The 26,214-nt window shown below is 41.8% G+C and overlaps 2 protein-coding genes across 6 annotated transcripts in view; one reads left to right on the top strand and one right to left on the bottom strand.

Annotated features, from left to right (window-relative positions):
• Positions 1-1,677, top strand: part of ptpn13 (protein tyrosine phosphatase non-receptor type 13) — a 124,518-nt gene extending 122,841 nt beyond the window's left edge. For all 4 annotated transcript variants that reach the window (XM_057818184.1, XM_057818186.1, XM_057818185.1 and 1 more), the window contains 2 exons: positions 995-1,057; positions 1,124-1,677. In XM_057818184.1, the coding sequence (XP_057674167.1) occupies positions 995-1,057; positions 1,124-1,201 (141 nt within the window). In that variant the 3' untranslated portion in view covers positions 1,202-1,677. The remainder of the gene's footprint in view (positions 1-994; positions 1,058-1,123) is intronic.
• A 5,628-nt stretch (positions 1,678-7,305) lies between these two features.
• LOC130905432 (glutathione hydrolase 5 proenzyme-like) overlaps positions 7,306-26,214 on the bottom strand; it is a 52,331-nt gene continuing 33,422 nt past the window's right edge. For both annotated transcript variants that reach the window (XM_057818825.1, XM_057818824.1), the window contains 10 exons: positions 26,107-26,202; positions 12,202-12,397; positions 11,979-12,139; positions 11,675-11,821; positions 11,467-11,597; positions 10,344-10,531; positions 10,188-10,279; positions 7,969-8,078; positions 7,781-7,891; positions 7,306-7,703 (listed from right to left, as the gene is read on the bottom strand). In XM_057818825.1, the coding sequence (XP_057674808.1) occupies positions 7,557-7,703; positions 7,781-7,891; positions 7,969-8,078; positions 10,188-10,279; positions 10,344-10,531; positions 11,467-11,597; positions 11,675-11,821; positions 11,979-12,139; positions 12,202-12,397; positions 26,107-26,202 (1,379 nt within the window). In that variant the 3' untranslated portion in view covers positions 7,306-7,556. The remainder of the gene's footprint in view (positions 7,704-7,780; positions 7,892-7,968; positions 8,079-10,187; positions 10,280-10,343; positions 10,532-11,466; positions 11,598-11,674; positions 11,822-11,978; positions 12,140-12,201; positions 12,398-26,106; positions 26,203-26,214) is intronic.

The following is a 26,214-nucleotide window of genomic DNA, read 5'->3' as shown; positions in this document are numbered from 1 at the left end:
ATAACCTTCATTGGAAAGTATTAACCAGAACACAAAACGATATATAAATGATTAAAAATATATATCATATCAATTTAACTACCTAAACTTTAAAGTAAAACCATTCATTTTATCAATATTTTGTTATATTTCTTCCGAATTAATATTGCTGCTGCGTGTGCATACGTTGTTTTACAGCTTTTTTTTTTTTTCCTTAGGAGAGTGATAGTAGGACTAGCACATACTGTAACTTGACACGATTGCAAACGGGTACATCGACTAGCTGGCACTAACTCTTTAATTGTCATTTATTTCATTTAAAATGCGGTGGTGGATAACAATTGCCAGTATACCGAGCAGTATACCTTCATCCCTACTTACTTGCCCTGCGCTTGTCTGGGGAACTTCCACCAGCTTATCATTACCCCCTCTCTCTTCTTTTCTCTCTCCCTGCACCGGCTGCACGTCAGAGCGTCTGCAGCTGCCACTCTCACCATCGACGAGGGCTGGGCAGTTGTTACCCGACGTGGCCGTTGCAGCCAGACTGCTGCTTGCGAAAATATTTGTCAACTTATGACATTTTAATGCTTCGCTCTCCAGTTTCTTTCATTTTTTTCTCCCTAACCTTCTCCGCGCCACCCTTCTCTTTTCTTTTTTTGCCACCACCGTCCATATTGTGCATTAACGCTCGTCGCTGCCACCTGTCGGATTGGATGCGAACTGTAGATAATCAGAGGATAGAGGGGGATAAAAACAGTGATGTATAAAAAAAATGGCGGCCGCCGGCCGTCCAGGGCACCGGCCGTTCTGTGATCCTCCAGAACCCACAGATTACCAGTCCGCCCCTGCCACCCCTGACGATTTATCACCATTTCGATATTTTGTCACACCCCTACTGCATAAATGAAGTGATTTTGGAGCATTATCGCGACAGTCGGCATGCAAAAAAGTTAGTAAAAAATGTTTTTTGTACATGAAAAGTTTTTAAAATGCTCATGTTTTCTTTTCTCCTTAGTTCGACATATCGGATGTGGTACGAAACATGAGACTTCAGCGAAAGGGAATGGTCCAGACAGAGGTAATCCAGAATAATTACTCAAAAGAATAACAGGTTACATGCCGACTTTTGTTTTGTGCTTAACAGGACCAGTATATCTTCTGTTACCGGGTTATCCATTACGTGCTGGAATGCCTTCAAGACGAGAAAAACATCTCAGGATAGTCAGGAGCCACCAGCAGAAAACCGCCAAATCAGAAAACGTGTTTTTAAAATACCGTAAATATTATCCCCCCCACACCTGGAGTGTCTGTTCTTTTTAAAGAAATTTATATTTTTATTGTATGTCTGCTTTTTTTTCTCTCCATATTTTATTTTATTTTTTTTTTAAGTTCTCTTCCTTTTGGCTGCTACCCCGACCTACCCTTGTGCGATGATGAGAACTGCTGATTGTATTTCTTATATCGACCGATAAGAGAACACTAATGTTTTATTTTCCAGATCAAACGATTACACACGTGGACCAATGATGTTATATTATACGTGGAACAAAATTATGACTATTTTTGAATCTTGTTTTTTTGATGCTGTTACTTGCCTCGACAGAATACTATGTCAGTATTTGCTTCGCTCGCTGCCTGAAGGTAAACGATAAACGTGTACATATTCATCTGCTGAAAATTAAACTGGATACATTTTAATTATTCAGAGTTTTTCAGGAGTTTGGCTGTTTTTTTTTTTGTTAATATTGTGAATTAGGGTTGGGAACCTCTGGGTACATCACGATACGATACAATTTGCTATACAAGGCTAACGATGACATTTCAAGCTATTTTCATCCTTCTGCTATGAATTGGAATGAGTTTATCACTAGTAGACGTCCAATCCGTTTGAAGTGGGAGGGATGGCAGCGAATGAACGAATGTTCATTCGCTGCCACCCTCCCAGTTCAAACGAATTGGACGTCTATGGCTTTCAATGGGAGCCAATGCCAGGCAAATAGTTCATTTTGGGGCATTTCAGGTCATTTTCGATTAGTTTTCGCTCACTTTTTCCTATTAGGGCATATAGGGGTCACGTCCTGTTTATTTTGAGGCATTAACAGGTCACTTTACTCGCGATTCTTGGTTAAAAGAAAAAAAAAAAAGGGCAGTTAGCATTTATTTTACATAAATATGTCGTAGTATAGTCTTTAAGCCACTGTGGCGCCGCCTTATCACCACAAAGAACTTTTTACGTTGAAAATTCTTGTGAATAAATGCTTAAATCACTGAATTCTTTATAGATATGGACGTAAAAGTCTCGATTATTTTTTAAAACAGCAAAGACGGGAAGTTTGTATTTATTTTAGGTAAATATGTCGTAGTATAGTCTTTAAGCCGCTGTAGTGCAACTTTATCACCACAAAGAGCTGTTTACGTTAAAAATTAATCGTGAATAAATACGAAAATTCCTGAATTCTTTATAGATATGGACGTAGAACCAGTCTCGATTCTTTGTGAAAAGCAAAAAAAAGTATGGAATCAGATGTAAGTATCCTTGCATCTGATTCAGCGACGATGCATCTGTCCTCTTAAGTAAGTATTTAAGTATGCTTGAAGCAAAAAATACAGCTCAAAAAAGTAGAACAACCACAACAATTAAGATGTATTTTACTAATGTATTTATTAGAATATCGTTTTTAAAGTAATGTAAAGAGGTTTTTTTTGATCATTTCTATTTCAAATACAAAAAATACAGATATGTTTCTGTGGTTAACAGTTCAAAAGACATGAATCAAGCCAAATTCAAAACAATGTTATAAAAAATATCTGCCAATGCCACTTTGGCTATATGTGTGAAGTTATAATGCTATTAGAAAGGGTTAAACAATTACAGTAATTATGTATATCTGTTGTTTTCATACTTATGTTTTTCTCGTCCTTAATCATCTATAGAGAAACATAGGCCAAGCTCGTAAAACAGCATAACAACAGCGTAAAACAATATTGGTTGCTACTGATAGCGCTAGCAATCATTAATTAGCTTGCAGCCCCTCCTGGTCAAAAAGAGTTGGACGTCTAGCACCTTCAATGGCACTGAAAGATGAGCATTCACAGCCAGTACTCACAGTTCAAATGAACTGGATGTCTACTGTTGGTAGTTTGAAGTATATGCACTTCAACATTTTTCAAAATCTGTTTCTTCTACCAATTAAATCAACAAAAAGGTCCTTCAAACAACCACCTGGACCTACTAATTCAATTAAAAAGCCACAGGTTTAGCTTATCAAATTACAATACCCATTCCAGTATACAAACAAACAACTGACGTATTTTCTGGACTGTAAGTCGAACTTTTTTTTTTTTTTAATATAATTTGGCTGCTCCTACGACTTACACGCGTGTGCGACTTAGGTCTTTCTTTCTGTCTTTCTTAAACCGACAGTCACAAGAAGGGTGCTGTCGGCGTACTTGCAGAGTTGGCAAAGTTGGAGTGAGATCGCACGCAGCCCCTGAAGGGACATTGACAGAAATAAAATAAATTTAAGCAATCTGTTGCACACCGGAAACATTCTGGTAAACATTAGCCTTTATATGGCATTTAAGCTACTGGACTTTTGATATGAAAGTTAGCCAATTGCTGTAAACATTATATAGCATTTAAGCTAGCAGATTTTCTTTATGCAAGTTAGCCAATTACTTGCATAGCAAAAGTCCGCTAACTTCAATGCTATAATCAAGTTAGCCAATTTTTGTAACCATTAGCATTATATAGCATTTAGGCTAGCAGACTTTTTCATATTCAAGTTAGCCAATTTCTTGCGTAGCAAAAGTCTGCTAGCTTAAATGCTATATCATGCTAATGTTTACCAGATACTGTCTGGTGTGCATGAGAAACAATCTGGTAAACGTTAGCATTGTATTGCTATGCAAGTTAGCCAATTACTTGCGTAGCAGAAGTCCGCTATCTTAAATGCTATAAATTATAGCATTTAAATAAATTATATCGTATTTAAGCTAGCAGACTTTTGCTTTGCAAGTTAGCCAATTACTTGCGTAGCAAAAGTCCGCTTGCTTAAATGCTATAAATGCTAATGTTTACTAGATAGTTTTTAATGAGCATGAGAAATTATCTATAAATGCTAATGTTTACTAGATAGTTTTTAATGAGCATGAGAAATTATCTATTAAACATTAGCATTATATAGCATTTAGGCTAGCAGACTTTTGCTACTCAAGTTAGTCAATTACTTGCGTAGCAAAAGTCCACTAGCTTAAATTAGGGTGACCAAACGTCCTCTTTTGCCCGGACAAGTCCTACTTTCACGTAGTATCCTCGTCGTCCGGGCGGGTTTTATAAATACATAAAAATGTCCGGTTTTTGTGATTTTTCACGGGACCATTTTGAAGAGAATCCCTCCGGCCGCTGGGTGGCAGCGCATGCCTGCGATGACATTGCTCCTAATAGTATGGAGGGAAGGAGTAGTTCTTCTTGTTTTTGTTGGCAGTTTACCCCTATCATGAAGCATTACCGCCATCTACTGGGTTGACCATTTGGCCACAACGCCTGCCCAGTTAAGTTTTTTTTACGATAAATACCTATATAATGGCAACTGTTGACTTCTGTTGGAGGTATGACTGTAAAGCTAAACCATGCTAGGCATTATGGGAAACGTAGTTTTGAACTGCTACGTTTGGAAACATGCTGGTTGAATAGTTTGTCAGTTTATTTCGGTTATTGTTTGTGTGCAATCTAGAACATTGAATGAGAATATCAATTGAATGGGAATAAATTCATCAAGGACAATTGTCGTGATAGTAATTTATAAAAATGTTTAGTTGGCTCATAGCTTACTGTGTGCATGTGTATTGACTGGACTACATTTCCATTGGTCTGCATTTTATATATATATATATATATATATATATATTTTTTTTTTTTTTTTTTTATTTATTTTTTTTTTTTCTTTTCAAAACTGCATTTTTCCATCCAGAGTGAGGGGGCACACTTTAAATATATTAAAGTGATATAGGCATCTTTGAGTGAACTTGAAGTAAAATTCAAGTATCTTGAGGCCGGGCTGAGTGTCCTCTTTTTTGGAAATCAAAATATGGTCACCCTAGCTTAAATGCTATAAATTATAGCATTTAAATAAATTATATAGTATTTAAGCTATCGGACTTTTGCTATGCAAGTTAGCCAATTACTTGCATAGCAAAAGTCCGCTAGCTTAAATGCTATAAATGCTAATGTTTACTAGATAATTTTTGGTGAGCACGAGAAATAATCTGTTAAACATTAGCATTACATACCATTTAGGCTAGCAGACTTTTGCTGTTCAAGTTAATCAATTACTTGCGTAGCAAAAGTCCACTAGCTTAAATGCTAGACAGTACAATGCTAATGTTTACAATAATTGGCGAACTTGCATAGCAAGAGTCCGCTAGCATGAATGCTGTATAATGTTAACGTTTACCAGATAGTTTCTGGTGGGCAACAGATTGCTTAAATTTTATTTCTGCCGATGTCCCTTTAGGGGCTCCGTAATAAGATAGATTTTTTTATTTATTTATTTATGTTAAGCTAAGGTTATCTGAATAAACCTATATAGCCTGTTGTTTGACATTTTATTATTACTATAATGTACAATTTTTGTTCTTGGTCTAAGAATAAGATTACCTCCCCAAAATGGGATTTAGAATCACATGTGACATATTTTTTCCCCTTTTCTTCTGGCTGGTGTGACTTCTACAAAGGTGTGACTTTTAGGCTGGAAAAATACCATATACAGCGAGGCAAATAAGTATTTAGTCAACCACTAATTGTGCAAGTTCTCCCACTTGAAAATATTAGAGAGGCCTGTAATTGTCAACATGGGGAAACCTCAACCATGAGAGACAGAATGTGGGAAAAAAAACAGAAAATCACATTGTTTGATTTTTAAAGAATTTATTTGCAAATCATGGTGGAAAATAAGTATTTGGTCAATACCAAAAGTTCATCTCAGTACTTTGTTATGGATCCTTTGTTGGCAATAACGGAGGCTAAACGTTTTCTGTAACTCTTCACAAGCTTTTCACACACTGTTGCTGGTATTTTGGCTCATTTCTCCATGCAGATCTCCTCTGGAGCAGTGATGTTTTGGGGCTGTTGTTGGGCAACACGCACTTCCAACTCCCTCCACAGATTTTCTATGGGGTTGAGATCTGGAGACTGGCTAGGCCACTCCAGGACTTTGAAATGCTTCTTACGAAGCCACTCCTTTGTTGCTCTAGCTGTGTGTTTGTGATCATTGTCATGCTGAAAGACCCAGCCACGTCTCATCTTCAATGCCCTTGCTGATGGAAGGAGATTTTCACTCAAAATCTTTCGATACATGGGCCCCATTCATTCTTTCCTTTACACAGATCAGTCGTCCTGGTCCTTTTGCAGAAAAACAGCCCTAAAGCATGATGTTTCCACCCCCATGCTTCACAGTGGGTATGGTGTTCTTCGGATGCAATTCAGTATTCTTTCTCATCCGAATTCAAAACCTGTGTTTCTATCAAAAAGTTCTATTTTGGTATCATCTGACCATAACACATTCTCCCAGTCCTCCTCTGGATCATCCAAATGCTTTCTAGCGAACCGCAGACGGGCCTGGACGTGTACTTACTTCAGCAGGGGGACACGTCTGGCAGTGCAGGATTTGAGTCCCTGGCGGCGCATTGTGTTACTGATAGTAGCCTTTGTTACTGTGGTCCCAGCTCTCTGTAGGTCATTCACTAGGTCCCGTCGTGTGATTCTGGGATTTTTGCTCACCGTTCTTTTTGTAATTTTGACGCCACGGGGTGAAATCTTGCATAGAGCCCCAGATCGAGGGAGATTATCAGTGGTCTTGTATGTCTTCCATTTTGTAATAATTGCTCCCACAGTTGATTTCTTTACACCAAGCGTTTTACCTATTGCAGATTGTCTTCCCAGCCTGGTGCAGAACTACAATTTTGTCTCCGATGTCCTTCGACAGCTCTTTGGTCTTGGCCATAGTGGAGTTTGGAGTGTGACTGACTGAGTTTGTGGACAGGTGTCTTTTATACCGATAATGAGTTAAAACAGGTGCCATTAATACAGGTCACGAGTGGAGCCTCATTAGAAGAAATTAGACCTCTTTGACAGCCAGAAATCTTGCTTGTTTGTAGGTGACCAAATACTTAATTTCCACTGTAATTTGAAAATAAATTATTTAAAAATCAAACAATGTGATTTTCCTGTTTTTTTTCCCCACATCCTGTCTCTCATGGTTGAGGTTTACCCATGTTGACAATTACAGGCCTCTCTAATCTTTTCAAGTAGGAGAACTTGCACAATTGGTGGTTGACTAAATACTTGTTTGCCCCATTTTATATCCTTTACGGATATACTATGTTGCAGCTATTTCAGTCCAATATTAAACTAAAGATTTTTGTATATATTCACAGATTTGTCTTAATAAACTGTCAAAGTTTAAATACTTCAGAACATTATTTAAACTGGAATGGCTGTAATTTTAGATTGACCTGTACAGGCAGCATCCCTTAAGAAATCTTAAAGGCAACGTGAGAATAGTTTCCATTCCACGTCAATATCCGTCCGCCATTCCCTTCTTCCTAGCATCTGATTCAGCCACGATGCATCTGTCCTCTTTCTCCACAGCGTTTACGACGTTAAAAAAATATTCCATTTGTCCAACCTCGTGTCCGAGAGCTCTGAGGCCGTCGATTACAGACTGAAAGCAGAGAGGAAATTAGATTTTTCTGTTTTGTTCCATCATTTTGGGCTATTGTGAGCATTCTGATTGATCACCTGATCAAACCCGGGAGGAAAATTCACTTTGTTCTTGGAGTCGACAAACACAATGGGAGCGTCAATGGCCTCCTTTAGACTCATCCCCAGCCACAAGTGATTTATTACAGACTGTGGAGAACCGGGTAGACACATATAAGCAAATATAGCATCCTAAAAGTCGACAAAATATTAGATTTGATGACTACCAAGGCGACCGCGGTTGTGATCATGCTTCCTCCAGCTCCACCGATCACAAGAAGTCTTCCAGACTTGTATTCCAGTATAGCTGGTGTCATTGAGGACGGAGGCTGCTCACCTAAATAACACATTTAGAAGAGTCCAAGATTTATTTTAACCCTCTCGTGCACAAATTACGACTACAAGGCACTCATTGGCTGCCATTCATGGGGCTAGACATCCAATCTATTTAGACTGGGAAGGGCGAATAAACGTTTACACTGAAGGATGAGCATGCCCTGCTAGTCCTCCCAGTTTAAATGATTGGACATCTATAGCTGTCAGTGGCATGAAATATTTTAAAAACTATGGGAAAAAAAAAAAAATCTACTTTAAAGTGTTACCTGTGGCCCTTATTAGAGATATCGATCGGGTCCGATCACGTCATTTTCAAAGTATCGGAATCGGCAAAAAAATATCGGCCATGCTTTTTTTTAATATATATATTTTGATGAAATCGTTTTCTAATTGTATTTAACGTTACAGACATTATATGTTACACTCATCCAGAGTCTTTAGTTTAGGCTTAAGGTAGGGTTATCAAAAATATCCCGATAACGGCGGCAATTAATTTATCAAAAATGTGTCACCTTACAATATTTAACGCTATTAATATATGCGCTGAACGACCCTCTCACTCATTGTCGCGCTCAATCTGTAATGACGCCGTTTAACCTATATAGAAAGATAAAAGGCAGCGCAAAATGAGTAGAGTGAATTTTGGCAGCCTTTGGAGCATTTCTCCAATTGGCTAAAACCTTGCAATCCCTCTCCCAATGATTAGAATTATCGTGGGAAGCAATGTGGCAAGTGATTTTTGTCTTAACACCTTATTTCCCAAAGCAGAGAAGCTATATCCAATGGTAGCATGACGCACAGTCACGGTTTTACATCCACCTCCCATCATGCATTGGGGCATGGCTGCAGTATCATTTACTGAAAGCTCAACAAATACACTAGATGGCAATATTTAGTCACAATATACAAAGTCACAAGTCTTTCTAACCGTGGATCCCTTTCACAGAAAGAATGTTAATAATGTAAATGCCATCATGAGTATTTATTGTCATAATAAACAAATACAGTACTTATGTACTGTATATTGAATGTATGTATTCGTCCGAGTTCTATTCATTTTTATCTCAATGCATTGCCAAAATGTTTATGATCGGGAAGAATTATCGGGAATGATTGGAATTGAATCAGGAGCAAAAAAAAGCAATCGGATCGGGAAAAATCGGGAACGGCAGATACTAAAACTAAAACGATCGGGATCGGATCGGGAGCAAAAAAACATGATCGGAACAACCCTAGCCCTTATGGAGGACCAGGAGTGCAAAAATTAAATACACAAATAAATTATTAAATGTGTTATTAAAAATCTTTCATTTCAATATTTATTTATTCATTCATTTCAATATACAGTAGGGCAAATAGGTATTTAGTCAACCACCAGTTGTGCAAGTTCTCCTACGTGAAAAGATTAGAGAGGCCTGTAATTGTCAACATGGGTAAACCTCAACCATGAGAGACATAATGTGGAGAAAGAAAAAAAAAACAGAAAATCACATTGTTTGATTTTTAAAGAATTTATTTCAAAATTAGAGTGGAAAATAAGTATTTGGTCACCTACAAACAAGCAAGATTTCTGGCTGTCAAAGAGGTCTAACTTCTAACGACGTTTAACGAGGCTCCACTCGTTACCTGTATTAATGGCACCTGTTCCTAGTGTATCCTCCAATCTGCATCCTCCTGTGCTCACCTGTTCCTCGTTGTGTCGTTACCCCTTGTCTGTATGCGTGTGTATATAAGCTCCCAGTTTCTTTTCACTCCTTGTTGCGTCATTGTCTATGTCAATGTCAATTTCAAGTCCTGTCCCAGCCCTCGTGTACCAGTCCCTCCAATTAAGTAAGTTTTGGTTTGAACATTGTCTTTTTGATCACCAGTCCTTTTGGTTGTACTTTGTGCTTTTGGTTAGTTATTATTAAAACGTTTTTTGAGTTCACCGCCACCTGCCATGCTGCTTTTTGTTTCCTTGCAATTGGGTCCACACCACCTTCCTTCCCCCGTTTATATATTATATATAATATATTATATATATTATATTATGGCAAAAATATACAATCAGGACAACCCTAGTAAAAAGTATCATAAAAGATAAAAATTAGCAACCACACAAAGAGCTTACCAGGATTCAATGTGTTTGCTCTCCCGCAGAAATCAGCCAGCTCATTATTAAGGATGATGCCTGTTCGCGGGGAGTAGACACCTCCTCCGAATCTACACCAAGAGACAGTGATGACGACATTTATATTGAGGACATTTCTCAAAAGACTCTCCTCACAAATGGTTTATGGTGCTAGTGGCCGAGACGGCCAGTCCGTCTTTATCCAGCACGGACACTTGTGACGTTCCCGTGTGATCGGGCGGCGCCCTCACGTCGGAGTAGTATGAGGGCGGGTTGGTGCCGTTGGGGGAAATCATAGTTCTGATGTGATCGATGAACGCCGGGTCCATCAGAAGGTCTGCTCCCTAAACAGCATTGGTTTTTAAATGTAGCTTTACGACACCAGTCATGTAACCTCTGAAAATTTAGAAATATATACAGTATAGTATTTAAGCAAGCGGACTTTTTCATATTCAAGTTAGCCAATTACTTGCTTAGCAAAAGTCTGCTAGCTTAAATGCTATATAATGCTAATGTTTACCAGAAACTGTCTGGTGTGCACGAGAAACAATCTGGTAAACGTTAGCATTGTATTGCTATGCAAGTTAGCCAATTACTTGCTTAGCAAAAGTCTGCTAGCTTAAATGCTATATCAAAGTTAGCCAATTGTTGTAAACATTAGCATTATATCATATTTAAGCTAGCGGACTTTTTCTATGCAAGATAGCCAATTACTTGCGTAGCAAAAGTCCGCTAGCTTAAATGCTATAAATTATAGCATTTAAATAAATTATGTAGTATTTAAGCTAGCAGACTTTTGCTATGCAAGTTAGCCAATTAGTTGCGTAGCAAAAGTCCGCTAACTTCAATGCTATATGCAAGTTAGCCAATTTTTGTAACCATTAGCATTATATAGCATTTAGGCTAGCAGACTTTTTCATATTCAAGTTAGCCAATTTCTTGCGTAGCAAAAGTCTGCTAGCTTAAATGCTATATAATGCTGATGTTTACCAGATACTGTCTGGTGTGCACGAGAAACAATCTGGTAAACGTTAGCATTGTATTGCTATGCAAGTTTGCCAATTACTTGCTTAGCAAAAGTCTGCTAGCTTAAATGCTATATCAAAGTTAGCCAATTGTTGTAAACATTAGCATTATGTAGTATTTAAGCTAGCGGACTTTTGCTATGCAAGTTAGCCAATTACTTGCGTAGCAAAAGTCCGCTAGCTTAAATGCTATACACTCAGACAGCGACACCAGTCATGTAACCTCTGAAAATTTTGAAAGATCAAATTCTAACCGTATGGCTGTTGAAGAAAGGATCACAAATGTTTCTTCGCAGGCCATTAGCAAATTTGACCGCCTCTATATAATGATGGTAGAACTGAATTTTCTGGTCCTCATCAAGGGAATGTGGTGTGAAGGAGAACCCTGTAAAAAGACGACAAACATGACCACTATTTGGACGGCTAATTGTTTAGGATTAAGTGAGGGAAAGAGACAAAAACCTTGCATTATTTTGAGGATAAAGGCAAGCAGGACGCCACCAGCAGGCGGTGGAGGAATGTGCATCAGGGTTTCCCCTAGAGGAACTGTCCATGCGTCCATCACCCTTACCTTGTAGGATCTCAGATCATCCATATCCAATGTCCCACCTAGAAAAGTGACATTGAGGTATTGATGGTTGGTCCCGCCCCCTCTGCCGCAGCATTACAGCCTCACTCAAATAATCTTTCCAGTCCAGATGATTTGAACATCTATCACTGCTAATGTCAGTCGTGCAGTCGTATCTGTGTCTTGATGCGTGCCTACCTGCAGCTTGGATGTCATGTACTAAATCCAAAGCTATCTGTCCCGTGTAAAAGGCGTCCGCTCCGTTCTCGGCAATGATCTGCATACTCTCAGCAAGTTGAGGAAACTTCATGATGTCTCCTGTCTTCAGAAGACTGCTGTTGCTCTTGCAAAAAACTTGACTGTTCCAAAATAAGACTGCAAATTGGTAAGTTTGCAAAACTATTTCGCGTTGTTCTCGTACCAAAGCGAAGAATGTTGTACTCTGCTTTTCACAGAGGGCATGGAAAGAATCTTCCCCAGATGAGGAGGCACCGGGACGCCCTCCCTGGCGAGTCTTACAGGCTCCTCGAAGAGCTTGGACCACGGCAGCCTGCCGTATTGCTTGTGAAGGGCCTCGTAGCCCCTCAGCTCTCCAGGAACGCCAATCCACTGACTGCCTAGGAAAACGGAATGCGCTCACAAAACTGGTATTCTTTTATTTTATTGCATGTATCGGTCATACCAGAATTGGGAGGACATTTTGGATTTCAAAATTCTTTCAAATAAGCCTTTAACTTTCTGATTTTCTGCTACATATTCATCAATAATAGGTCATAAACTATGAAAGGCTAGATTAGCTCAGTTTATTGTCAAATGGGGATTTTTGTGTTTTAAAAGGAACTATGAGGACTTGTAGCTCTTAAAAGATAAAGGTATTAGTATCAGTTATAAGACAGTATTATGATATAAAACTCCTACCTGATCTTTTTGTTTTTGACAAATTCGAATGTATTACTCTAACACACCCACTATAAAATGAATAGCATTTAAATCATAGCTAAAGAAAAACGAGAAGAATATATTTGATATTGAATGAATGAATGAATTTGTATTGTCATTGTCATCATCATCCTAATCATTGACAGTTTCAGAGTGTGGAATTTGCCCGAAAGAAAGACGATGACAGACAAAGGAAAGACGGGAAAAAGCAAATGTTTATCGATACCCGTCCCCCAACAGCCCGGGACTCACAGTCAAGCATGTTTGTGTTACAGTCCAGTTATTATCAGGGTTTTTTTTGTGTTTTTTTTTGTTTTTTTTCCCCCACATATCATTCAAAAGTCATTGATTGTCATGGAATTTCACATATTGTCAATTTGAGTGGGTTCATTGTATCAGTTGATGTCGAAGTTGGTGTAGGGAGTTTAGCTTATTTCTATATTTCTTAAACTTCTCCTCAGCAGGCCCTGTCCTTTGGGAGATAAAATACTCATACGGCGCTGTTTTCTTTTTGCAAGCGTTGATAAGCATCTTGGTCATCCAAGGTTTGTTTTGCATTCTTTGTCTCGTGGGAGTCAACTTAACCGGGCAGTGCTTATCGTAAATATGCTGAAGTGTATTCACAAAGCACCCATAAGCTACTTTGTTTGCATTGTAAACATGATTCCAGTCTTGAGTTTAGAGATCTTTTTTCATGTTTTCAATGTTTTGATCAGTTCTGATTCTTTTGTACACTGTCTTTGTCAGATTTACGCAGTGGTTGCGTGGAGTGTAGTTTGTGAAGATAGGAAGATGGTCGGTGATATCACAGCAATGTTGTATCGGTGCAAATTAAAGTCAGTTCCTTTGTTTTCATTAAGCCAGGTTTCTGAGATGGCAATAACATCAAACTTGTTATTGAAGCTCTGTAGATATTCGTCAATGCTTTCAAAATTTTTGTATAGACTCCTGGCGTTGAAGTGGATTTGTTTCAGCTTATCGTCCACATCCATGGAATTGTAGTACTGTTCCACTGTGTAGTTGTTTTGGAGTGTCGAATGATTACTGGCGATCTTGTTTGATAATCGCAGAATGTACATCTATTAGAATGTAATATTCGCCTTGTATTCCCCCAAGACTTTAGGGTTAAATGAAGACAGTAGAGGAGTTGCGAATTAGAAGTTTACTTGAATTCCATCCACGTTAATACAGACAGATGGGTGTGGTTTTGGTGTTGGACGCACACAATAACTTGGGATAGCACAAGGAATTGTTAATAGTTCGGATGGAATGAGAAGAGCAACCTCCTCTCTTTTCAATAACGTTTCTTAAAACCAGGAAGAAAAACACAACTTCAGTTACTCTACTCTCACAGGACTATAAGGGAATCCTATTCTGCCCTCTGGTGGGCGAGCGAACTAATAACAAAAAGAACTAATCTTCAGAACAGCCGCCCCCAAATTTGTACAATCAAATTTGCTGTACCTTTTTATTACTGTTCAAACAATTCTGGTGCAGCAGGGAGTCTGACGAGACGGCTCACGGGTCGGACATATGTACGGTTTCTGACCTTAATCTCCGCGGTGCGAATCAGTCCATCAGTCCCTGGAAACACCTTGGTGATCTTCCCAACAGGCCATGATGCTCTGGGCAATTGTGGGTCCACGATCATGGTCACAGCGCCTACCTGTAGAGGGGCTGTTTCCACCTGCCACTTGGACCGCGTTTGCAGTGATGGTAGGTAGTAGTGAAGGAACCGTGTCCAGAAGCGGTCTGCCAGCACTTGGCAGGTTCTCCAGTGACGTCGGCTGAGTAGATTTGAGTCGTGGTACACCACCTGAGGCAGGGAGGGGTCTGGCCGCCCCATCAACAGCAGATTGGGGGTAACAGGGTCAGGGTCTGCTACATCTGCTGACGAATAGCCTAAAGGCTTAGAGTTGAGGATGCCCTCGATTTCTATCAAGATGGTGGTCAACACTTCACCATTGACAACTTGTGAGCCCAGAGCAGCAGTCATGGCGGACTTGATGGACCTTATCTCCCGCTCCCACGAACCTCCAAAATGAGGGGTGCTTGGTGGGTTGAATCTGAATTCAATCTGTTGCTCGGCCAACTGGGCTTGCAGCGAAGGATGCAGAGCTTTGTAGGCCTCTTGGAGCTCCCTGTCTCCACCTTTGAAGTTGGTGCCCTGATCAGAGAGCAACTCGGCCGGTTTCCCGCGGCGGGATATGAATCTCCTCAGTGCCATTAGGAAGGAGTCCGTGTTAATGCTTGACAGGACCTCAATATGGACTGCTCTTGTCGTCATGCATTTGAAGAGCAGGCCCCAACGTTTCTCATTTCGACGTCCAATTTTGATCTGCATAGGACCGAAACAATCTATTCCCGTTGAGTAGAATGGGGGTTGCCGCAACCTGAGGCGGGCAGGAGGCAGATCTGACATCTTGGGGTTGATCGGTTGGGCTCTCCATCGTTGACACACAGGACATAAGCGCTGTTCCTTTCGAACAGCTGCACGACCGCGAAGAATCCAGAACCTCCTCCTCAGTTCTGCGAAGACCCGTTCTGTACCTGGGTGTTTAAGGTCGCTGTCAGTTTGTCTGATGAGCAACTTGGTCACCGCGTGCTTGGGGTGCAAGACTACTGGGTGGGTTGCGTCGTTCTCGAGGTCTTGGCACCGCCGCAGTCGACCACCTACACGCACCAGTTGCAGAACTTCATCATATTCGGGAGCTAAGGTGATTAGGCAGCTGGATGAAGGGACTGGTTTCCCAGCTGCCAAGCACTGGACATCCTCAGGAAAGCTCTCTCTCTGAGCCGACCTCAAAATACTGAGCTCGGCTTCCTTGTACTCCTCTACTGTGGGGTTGTTGTCGGTGTCCACCGCCGCCCCATGGAAGTACTGCGCAGTCGCGTGCAGAAGATCTCTGAAACTGCTGAACTGTTCAGCATCAGGTAAAGGGGGCACAAATGTACTAACAAGGCAGGCTGTGGGCTTGCGCAGCTCTTCCGGGTTATCCTCACACACTATGTCTGGGTGTACCGGCCATAAATCAGGTGACCCATGTAAAAAGGGGGGGCCCTGAGCCCAGCGGTTCTCACCTCTCAGTTCTTTCAACGTCTTTCCTCGGGTAAGATCATCTGCCGGGTTCTCAGCTGTGCCCACGTAGTGCCAAGCCTGGCTGCTGGTCAACTCCTGGATCTCAGCAATGCGAGTTCCCACGAACACTTTAAAACGACAGGAATCTGATTGAATCCAGGTGAGGACAGTGGTGGAATCTGACCACATAACTACACTGGTCACCTCTAGGGTGAGCTCTTGGACCAAAACATTGGCCAGTTGGGCACCTGTGAGGGCGGCACACAGCTCCAGACGAGGCATAGAAAGCTGGCGTTTGGGGGCCACTCTTGAGCGGGCGGAAAGGAATGCCACCTCCACTCGCCCTGGCACATCTTCTGTGCGTAGGTATCCCACGGCACCGTAGGCATCCTGTGATGCATCACAGAAGACGTGCACTTCTCGCTGACTAGCGGTGTGATCTAGGACAGGACTCACATAGCAGCGAGGTAGCCTGATGTCATCCAGATCTTGTAGCTCTCCTTCCCAGACTTGCCATGCGGTGAGTAGATCTCCTGGTAGCAAGGGGTCGTCCCACTCCCTCTTCTTATTCCATAACTGCTGGACTAGAATTTTCGCTCTTGTAGTAAATGGCGTAAGGAACCCTATTGGGTCATACTGGCTGGCCAACACTCTGTAAATGTGCCTCATTGTGGGGGGGGAGGGCTGCAGTGAGCGTGACTTGTAACGGAGCACATCCGTCTGACATAGCCAGTGTAAGCCCAGAGCAGGTTCTTGTGGGTCCATGTCGATGTGGTTAAGCCACTGCTCACTATGCTCCGACCTGATCTCTTTGGGCAAGTGACTGATGACGTCAGGCATGTTGCTTGCCCACTGCCTCAGCTCAAAACCTCCTGCTAGCAGTAGTTCCCTTAGTCTGTCACCATTCTCTTTGGCCTGTTCTGGAGTAGGGAAGCTTTGCATCCAGTTGTCCACGTAGAAGTACTTCTCAACGGACTCGCGAACTTCATCTCCGTGCTGACTGTGGTCACGTACGTGTTTCTGGAGAGCTGATATTGCGCAGCACGGTGAACAGGTGGTCCCGAAAGGAAGGACCTGCCATTCGTACACCCTGGGTGCTGAGTCTTGCTGCAGATCACGCCACAAGAAGCGCAACAGAGGCCGGTCCTCAGGTAGCAGTCTTACTTGATGGAACATTGCCTTTATGTCACTGATGACAGCAGTGGAGTGTTCCCTGAAACGCAACAACACCCCCAGGAGCGATGCACACAGGTTTGGCCCAGATAGCAGCAGGTCATTTAGGTTTTTGTCTCGGTAAGTGAATGAGCAGTTGAACACCACTCTGTTCTTCCCATTGTGGGCCACCATGTGGTGAGGAATGAACCAAGACTCTTTGGAGCTTCTCACTTGCTCTTGGCTCACCTGGGAGATATAGCCAGCCCTTTCCAGCTTCATGATCTCCGCTTTGTAAGCCTCCGCTTTAACTGGATCCTTACGGAGACGTTTCTCTGTGCTACGCAGACATGGAAGGGTAGCCTCAGGCGGCGCTGTGAGTGTGGGCATGTTACTTACTCGGAGAAGTGGGGTGGCGTATCTTTGCACTCCTGCTACTTCTACCCTCATTGTCTTTTCCTCCAGTAGGTTAATGGCCTCTTGGTCTCTCCGTGACCTTGTCACTAGTCTCTCACTTCTGTATGGTAAGATGTCCAGTTGCCAGAGCTTCTCTACCTGTCTGTAGAGGTCAGCTGCTGGGGGATTAGTGGCTAGAAAAAAGCATTGACTTTGGCCGTGCGGTTGGAAAGATTTGACTGGTCCTTGTAGGGCCCAACCCAGCCTGGTCTTGATAGCCGCTGGGCCCCCGGGTGGGCCAAGACGGACAGGCTCAATGGGTGTCACCAGATGCGGGCAGTCTGAGCCTATCAACAGTAGTGGCTGAGCATTCAAGATCGGCAGGAGTGGTAGCCTTTTGAGATGGCGGTATCTACGCTGAAGCCCCTCTATTGGATAAGAATGTTCAGCCAGACCTAGTTCTTCTGCAGTAAAGGCCCCTTTGATGATGAATGTCTTCTTTGGCTGACCAGCTGGCGCGATCTCAAATGTCACTGAGGAACCATGTAGCGTCCTCAAGTCCTGTCGTACTGTCCTTAGGGTGAGATTCTCTGGAGGTCCCTGGAGCTGCAGCCTCTGAGCGGCATCTTGTAGGAGTATTGTCCTCTCCGAGCCATCATCTAGTATGGCGTAGGTCTCCAGGGTGTGGCCACCATTTCTTAGTAGTACTTTACAGACCTTTAGAAGGACTTGATTACAGCCTGCACGCCGATCCAGGTACAGAATGTCGGCAGAGGACTTTAGCTCATCTGAAGCTGTCTCATATGCGTTATTCTCAGTGGTGGGACTCCGCAAGTTGACATCATGTAAGGCTTGTAAATGCTTTCCCTTACATACCTTACACAATATTTTCAGTCTACACTGGGCAGCCTGATGATGCCGTCCACAGCGCCAGCAGCAGTTGTTAGCCTTTACCCATGTGGTCTTCTGCTCCTTGGTGAGCTGCTTGAAGTTCAAACACTGATCGAGGAAGTGTAGTGTGTTGTTACAGTAGGGGCAATAAGCTCTGGGTTTCTCTGCGGCTTCTGGAGGAACTTCAACTTCGGCAGAGCTTGACTGTAAGACCATGTCTTGTGAAGATCCATACAGTGTGGTTGCTGTCCTTCTAGTTGTTCTCTTCTCCTTCTCGCGTTCTTCTATCTTGTCGAGCCTTTCCCCACCTTCTTGAATCATCAGCTCGTGCTCAAGCCACTCAGCAAAGTCCATCAAGGTTGGGACGCCATCTCTCCGTGAATAGAGGTACCGACGAAAGGTAGCGCGTAGATCTTGGGGGAGCTTCTTCAGCAGCCTCGCTACATGAGACCCGCACTGCAGTTCCACTCGGCCTTCCTCACCCAGTTGCTCTATCATTCCAACGAGGGCTCGGACGCGTAGTGCAAACCTTCTGAATCCCACCGTATCCCCCGCTTTGATGCTGGGCTCCTCCATCAGCTCTGAGATGCGCTGCAGTGATAGTTGGTGGGGCTGACCATAGCTCTTAATCAGAGAGGCCATAGTATCAGAGTAGGGATGGGATGAATGGCAGTAAGAATCAGCTATGAGAAGAGCATCTTCAAATTTTAAGTGGTCACACAGTATTTGGTATTTAAATCTCTCAGTAGCGTCATCAGGTAGAATGTTCTCCAGTGCCAGCCTCAACCTGGCAAACTCCCTGGGGTCATCTCGCGTGAACTTGGGGATGGAAGGTTTTGGACCTCTGTAAATCTTCTCCGTACTATGTGGCGAAGTGGACCCTTGTAATGGATGGAAGGGGTCGGCCACAGCATGCAGTTGGTCTGATATATGTCTGAGGGATGTGGTTGACCTTGCCACATTGTCATATTGATGAGCATCAGACGTTACAGAAGGAGCTGGTGACAGACATGCTTCCAGACGTTGCAGCCGTTCTCTAAGTTCTTCCATCAGACCTGGAGGATGCGGTGGTGGGACTGGTTGCACCTGTGGGGGCTCCTGGAAGGTTACTGGTGGAGGAGGCAGCGGCCATTCATCATCTTGCGCGTGTCTAACCACTGGAGATAGGTGTTGGTGGTGTTCCCTTGCCTGGTATGGTGCTATGGGCTGTGCGGGGGATGGTGGTGGCAGTTGAAGAGGTGTTGGATTTCGGCTGATTGACGTAGACCTCAAGCCTCTACTGTCCATCTGATGCCTCATATTCCTCATCTCTAGCTGCAGCTTCCGATTTTCTTCTTGGAGGTGTTGTAGCATGTCCATCATGGCAGGGGGGTATGATTGGGATGCATTCACATAAGGTGCTGGATGAGGTGTGCTTGTGTACGCCGGCAATGGAAGAGGTGTGTTTGTATACCCTGACGCTAGGATATATCTGGAAGACAGGTCGGTGGGGTGTGGGGTGAGGGGGGTCATCTTGACGGGTCCCTCTCTCTCTGTTGTCCCACCGTGCTCATGTGTCCGAGTGGCACAAGAAGCATCGTGCGCAGCTGCTGCTTGCGGTAGGACGTAGCCATCGTAATCACCCATCCATGCTGGTTGACGGATCTGACGTCGTGGGCGCACATCTTCACTTGGGGGAATATTATGAGCCATAATCACTCTGTAATCATCGATATCCGGCTCGAAGGACCATTTGTTTTGGAGTGTCGAATGATTACTGGCGATCTTGTTTGATAATCGCAGAATGTACATCTATTAGAATGTAATATTCGCCTTGTATTCCCCCAAGACTTTAGGGTTAAATGAAGACAGTAGAGGAGTTGCGAATTAGAAGTTTACTTGAATTCCATCCACGTTAATACAGACAGATGGGTGTGGTTTTGGTGTTGGACGCACACAATAACTTGGGATAGCACAAGGAATTGTTAATAGTTCGGATGGAATGAGAAGAGCAACCTCCTCTCTTTTCAATAACGTTTCTTAAAACCAGGAAGAAAAACACAACTTCAGTTACTCTACTCTCACAGGACTATAAGGGAATCCTATTCTGCCCTCTGGTGGGCGAGCGAACTAATAACAAAAAGAACTAATCTTCAGAACAGTAGTACTTACAGTTGTTAGACATGTTATTGTAAAAGTTGAGGTCAGGATCAAGATTATCAGTTGGGTCATCATGGTACTCATCAATCTGGTCATCCAAAAGGTGATACTATGAGCAGAGCCGGATTATGGGGGGTCTGGGCCCCAGGGCCAGAAGTTTGCAAGCCACCCCACCCCCGCCAACCTACTGTACCTATGGATCCTACAAAAGTTTCTTTCTGCTCTTCCTTCTTGCAAAGTCATCCACTAACTCATCAAAGTTAAGCTGTCGAACAAACTCTGATTCTATTGCAAGAAGGGAGAGTGAATTCAACTGATTTTGGCACATTTTCATCCTGAGCTCATTTTTAATTTGAGCCAGCCTGTAGAATCACCGTTCCCCTTTACAGTTTGTTATCGGCAGGGTCAAAAATAGTCTGAGTGCTATGTAAACATTTAGGAACGTGGACTGTAAATCCAAATTTACCATGGTCTCTAGCATTGTATTTGGACACTTTTGTTCCTCTGAAATGAATGATTTGTACTGAACAAGGTCATCTGCCAAGCTCATGGTCAGATCAGTGGGATATGCTGCAGCAAGAGATTTGGCCCTTAAAGTGAGCTCACTGTTGGAGATATTATTAGGCATGCAAAGAACATGAAAAAGATTGGTCAAGTGTAGTGGTGCAACGATTAATGGATAACTCGAGTATTCGATTAGAAAAAAAATATTCGAATTAAATTTTGCTGCTTCGAGTATTTGTTTAATTAAAGTGACGTTCTCATGGTTTATTTTGAAAGTGTTTGCATTTAGTTTTATTGATTTGGGTGGATACACTGCCCTCGAGTCTGCCTCATCTCACATGGCTGAGTCGAGCTGTTCCATGACCAACATAAGCCAAGTTTTTGTTTGAGCAAATTTTTTTAATGCATTTGTAATTTAGTTTATAGGTATATTTATTTTTTGTGGGAGTATGTGTCTGAACCATTTGTTAAGAGTGTTGTCAAAAAAAAAAAAAAAAAAGATTAAAAAAACCTTAGCGTTTTATAGCATTTAAAGGGGAAATGTGAACTAAGGTTGGCCAACCATGTTTTTGAATAATATCAATGGCTAAACAATTATAAGCATATTTTCATTTTTTTTTTTTAAACGCAACCCTTCCAGATTGTTTGTTTAACCCATAGCAACGCCCCTGACAACGAAAATGCTTTTCTTCTGCAATCTTCGGAAATTACGTCACACCGTGAAGTGCGAAGGAAGTCCGCCATAGAACAGTATTGTTTGTTGCATTGCTTCTCGGTAAGCGCCCACGGCGGTGTGTGGCGATGTTTTGTTCTCACTCAAACGAAAAGTTGTATGAGTGGCCAAAGGATAGCAGGTCACGTAAATGGACATCTTTCGTTCGCACGAAGCGAATGAATTTCACGCCATCATCGAGTAGTGTTCTCTGCTGCAAACACTTCGAAGATGCCTGCTTCCTTAACCGGTCTCCTTATGATCAAGGATTTGCCAAAAAGTAAGTGTGATTTTTGGATAGATGACTGTTGACTTTGTCAAAGCAGAGCTGCCAACTGTTGTGGAATGTACAGTAGAAGTTAGTGACGTTAGCCGAAAGCCAACTCGTGGCAATAGTCGTGGCATAGTTGTTGTTGTGTTCGCTAGTGTTACGTCCCAAGGACGGCTCGCGAAGGGCGTAACATAAAACAAGCCACACAATTTCACAAGTGGCACAAAATTTACACAACAAAATCGCAATGAATATGGTAAATGGTGTTATACTTTTATAGCGCTTTTCCACCTTTCAAGGCAATATGTACAAAATGTAGATGAAGCGCGGCTTCAGGGTAAGCCCAGGCCAAAACAACAAACAAAAGGAATCTAAACTTGAACCCCAACCGCTAACTAAACCCTGATCATGAAAAAGAATGAAGAAAAGACAGCCACTAACCTAGCTTCTTACGCTAAAAAAAAACAGGAGAAAACAGGTTGAACAGAAATGGCGACTTACCCCTTCTTGCTTCAGTGCTCTTATTTACAGTGGTGAACAAAAACGATCCAATAACGAATAAACACAAAATACCTCACCGAAAAAGCGGGAGTGTATCAGACTAGCAATCAAATGCAAACGAGCGTGAATGGCGAGCTAACAGCTGGCGAGGAGGACCGCGGCAGAATGCTGTCAAATGTGAACGTTGACAGCTCAAGTCCCGCAGTGAATCATGGGAAATGTAGTCTCGGGACAACACTGAAGTGGTGCTTTGTAATCTGTTCACTTGTGTGAAAAAACTACATTTCCTCACGCCATTAGACGCCACTTCCTGCTGATAGCCCCAGGAAGTAGTAGTAGCTGGTAGTGCGAGGCGGAGATGAGCGACAAGCAAAACTTCGCGGTCGAATGTGGCGGCAGTCCGCTATTATTTTGTTTTCTTATTGTTGCCACAATAAAGTGGAGAAAGCCATCAACGACTCATCTCCTTCTTTCCCCCCAACGTTTTTATATTATTATTTTATATGCACGAGAGCTGCAGGATCTGCCAAAATGAACATGCAGTCTGATTATTATTTTTTTAAACAATGTCATCAGATGGACAAACCATAAAATTATGTGCAAATGCCCGCATCTTCAAATCATGAAAATAATAACAGCCTATATCTTACCAATCTTGTAATCTCGATGGGTCTTGTCTCCATTCCATGTCAGGTAGTCTAGGCCAGGGGTCCCCAACCTATTCCACAAAGGCCCAATGTGGGTGCAGGATTTCATTCCTACCAACACCATGACAACACTTTTTCCCAAATCTGGTGTTTTACAAATGCAATCAGATGATTGCAGTCAGGTGTGGCTTGTTTTAGCAGAAGCCTCATTGGTTCAACTGTCTCTGCTGGATCGGCTGGAACAAAAACCAGGACCCACAGTGGGCCTTGAGGACTGGGTTGGAGACCCCTGGTCTAGGCACATTGTTTGCATCCTGATTAGCGACCTACATGTTAGGTCCAACATAAAATTCCAAGCTCCTCTTCTTCCTCCAACTCTTCAAAAACTTGGATCTCCTCCCTTGCGCTCGATCTATTGCTTATATCGCTGTTTTAATCATTGTTTGAAGGGCTTTGTATGGCGGCCGTATGGAGCGCTGCCATCGATGTTCCCAGTGTGACGTATCACTTCCGGGTTCGTCCGCTTTCAGGCTCGAACTTCGGAAACACGATTATTTTGTCAAATATACAACATATAAATTATTTTTTCATGCTTTATTTGTTGGAAAATTTTTAATTACTTTAATTGTGACTCTATTTGGCATGTTATGAAATTACTTCACATTACAGCTTTAAGCTATAATGCATGTAAGTTAGCCAATTGTTCTTTTGTTGTACATCGATCCTTATTTATGTACATTTTCATGCCGTTTGAAGCTCAGCTCAGGTACTTGATTATTCGAACTAACTAGTTCATCGATTAATCGACTACTAAAATAATCGATAGCTGCAGCCCTAGTCAAGTGTGTGTATGCAGTTAACCGGTGCTTAAGCTAGGACAATGGTTTGTCAATTAGAACATTGAACGTTTCAATCCGAAACTTTTCTTTTCCACTAAATTCAACACCTGGCTTTGCACTTTCATCAGCCATACATTTGCGCTTCTTTGTACGCGGGAGGTCTTGGAGGCCTCATTCAGTCCATTGCAAAATCGATATTGGAATTCTACTTAGACTTCCAAATTTGTTCGCTGGAAATACAGTAGCCCATACAATGGCTTTAAGTCTTAAGATACACTACTATATTATAATGGTATATAATACTACTACAATACAATATAATTAGGGCTGTCAAAATTATCGCGTTAACGCGCGGTAAATAATTTTTTTAATTCATCACGTTAAAATATTTGACGCAATTAACGCACATGTCCCACTCAGACAGTATTCTGCCTTTTGGTAAGTTTTACAGCAAGGTTTTTTGTGCTGTCCAACAGCGAACTCTTGTGGTCGCTTTGCGACATGGTTTATTGCTTTCTTGCCAGTTCAATATGGCTGCACGACGTCTCTGGCTGACGCCTACGTTGTAATGTTGTGCTTATATGATCCTTGGACAAGATTTGTCCGTAAGTATGGTTGTTGTAAAGAATGTACATATTATGTTAGTAAGCGAAATGTTATATTTTTTTTATGAGACGCTTTTTGTTTATGTTTAGTGAACCTGTATAGCGTGCTAAGCTAACGTTGTTGCTAATGCAATGCTTGTGTACTTTTTTTTGTAGTTTCACTACGATCTAAAGAGGACAGTGGTTTGAGGCCATTTTATTAATAAATCAGATGAAAAAGGAAGAAGTATGATTATTAAAGCGTCGTTCACTAGCTGTCTAGCTTTGGAAAAAGTAGACGCTTCGGAGTGAGGACAGCATTGACAGATTTAAATGACAGTAGAGTGAAATGCCCACTACAGTCCTTATGTACCGTATGTTGAATGTACAGTATATATCCGTCTTGTGTCTTATCTTTCCATTCCAACAAATTATTTTACAGAATATATATATAATTTACAGAAAAATATGGCATATTTTATAGATGGTTTGAATTGCGATTAGTTGCGATTAATTACGTTTAATTAATTTTTAAGCTGTAATTAACTCGATTAAAAATTTTAATCGTTTGACAGCCCTAAATATAATATAATGTAAATGTCAATGAGCTTTTTAATAGGGTGTTGGATGTTAAATCTGATAGTCTAGGAAAGGTTTTAATGGAACAATGACTGCCCCCTACATGATACCGCCAGTATCCTGTGTTGCCAATTTAGCGACTTTGTCACTAGATTTAGTGACTTCTGGCCATCTGAAGCGACTAAAACCTCATCTAGCAACTTAGTGACTTTTAAAGTGAATCTGGCGACTTAAAAAAAAAAAAAAAAAACACTTTCTCTCGAGTGTCAGAATCATTGTTTTTCAATGTAAAAGATTCCAGAGAAAAAAATGGCAACAATTAGTTAAACATTCAGTCTTTTAAAGGCTCTAGTGAGGTGGGCTGTGGTCCGGAAGAAGGGTGTGTTTGGGCGTTGTTTAGGATTATTCTCTGTGTGGATTGGGCAGGAGGGTTTTTAGGCATTACTGTTGTCAGGCTAACGAGAGCTGAGAATTTTGCCACCTCAGCGCCATGTGAGTGCTGAGTGTCAACTTTTCAGTCGCGAGTTCCTCGTTATCAGATTTTCATTGTGGCAAGACAAGATGTCCAGCCATTTGTTCTGGACTGTCCAGAAGAGCTGATTGCAGGATTTGGTGGTACAGATGTGGGTTTGTGATGTCTTGCCTATCACCTGCTTGTCAATGTCAATCTTGGTCAGTCGGGCTTCCGTGGTCAGAAGGCGTCCTGTATCTGTTTTGCCCTTACCTCCCCGCTGAAAATTTTAATCATTTCAAGTCCAACTGTTCATAATATCCTATATATTCTACTTGTTTTTCTTAAACTATGATATAAATGCTATTCATTTAATTTTGAGTGTGTTAGAGTAATACAACAAGTCAAAGAGTAAATACTAGAAAAGATACTATTCCCTTCAGTACTCAAGACTTGTTATGTGTTTTTAATATATTTTCAAGCATTTTTCTCCCTCTGTTTTTTTCTTTTCAGAATTGGTTAGCATGTACTGTACAACTAAATTTACTCAAAAATTGCATTTCGATTATTAAAAATCTGAAATTGGGACCTTAAATCTGCTCCAATTCTGGAATGACTCATTCACTGACATTCTGTAATTACCTGGCGTATGTTTAAATGAGTCAGGACAATCGTCCAACAAGTTGCTTTTGAATTTCTGAGGGACGGTCTCTCTGAAGTTGTAGACTGTCACCTTACCTGAGAAAAAAG

The sequence above is a fragment of the Corythoichthys intestinalis genome, chromosome 17 (assembly GCF_030265065.1).
Source record: "Corythoichthys intestinalis isolate RoL2023-P3 chromosome 17, ASM3026506v1, whole genome shotgun sequence".
NCBI classification, from domain to species: domain Eukaryota; kingdom Metazoa; phylum Chordata; class Actinopteri; order Syngnathiformes; family Syngnathidae; genus Corythoichthys; species Corythoichthys intestinalis.
This window is presented reverse-complemented; position numbering and strand designations above follow the sequence as displayed.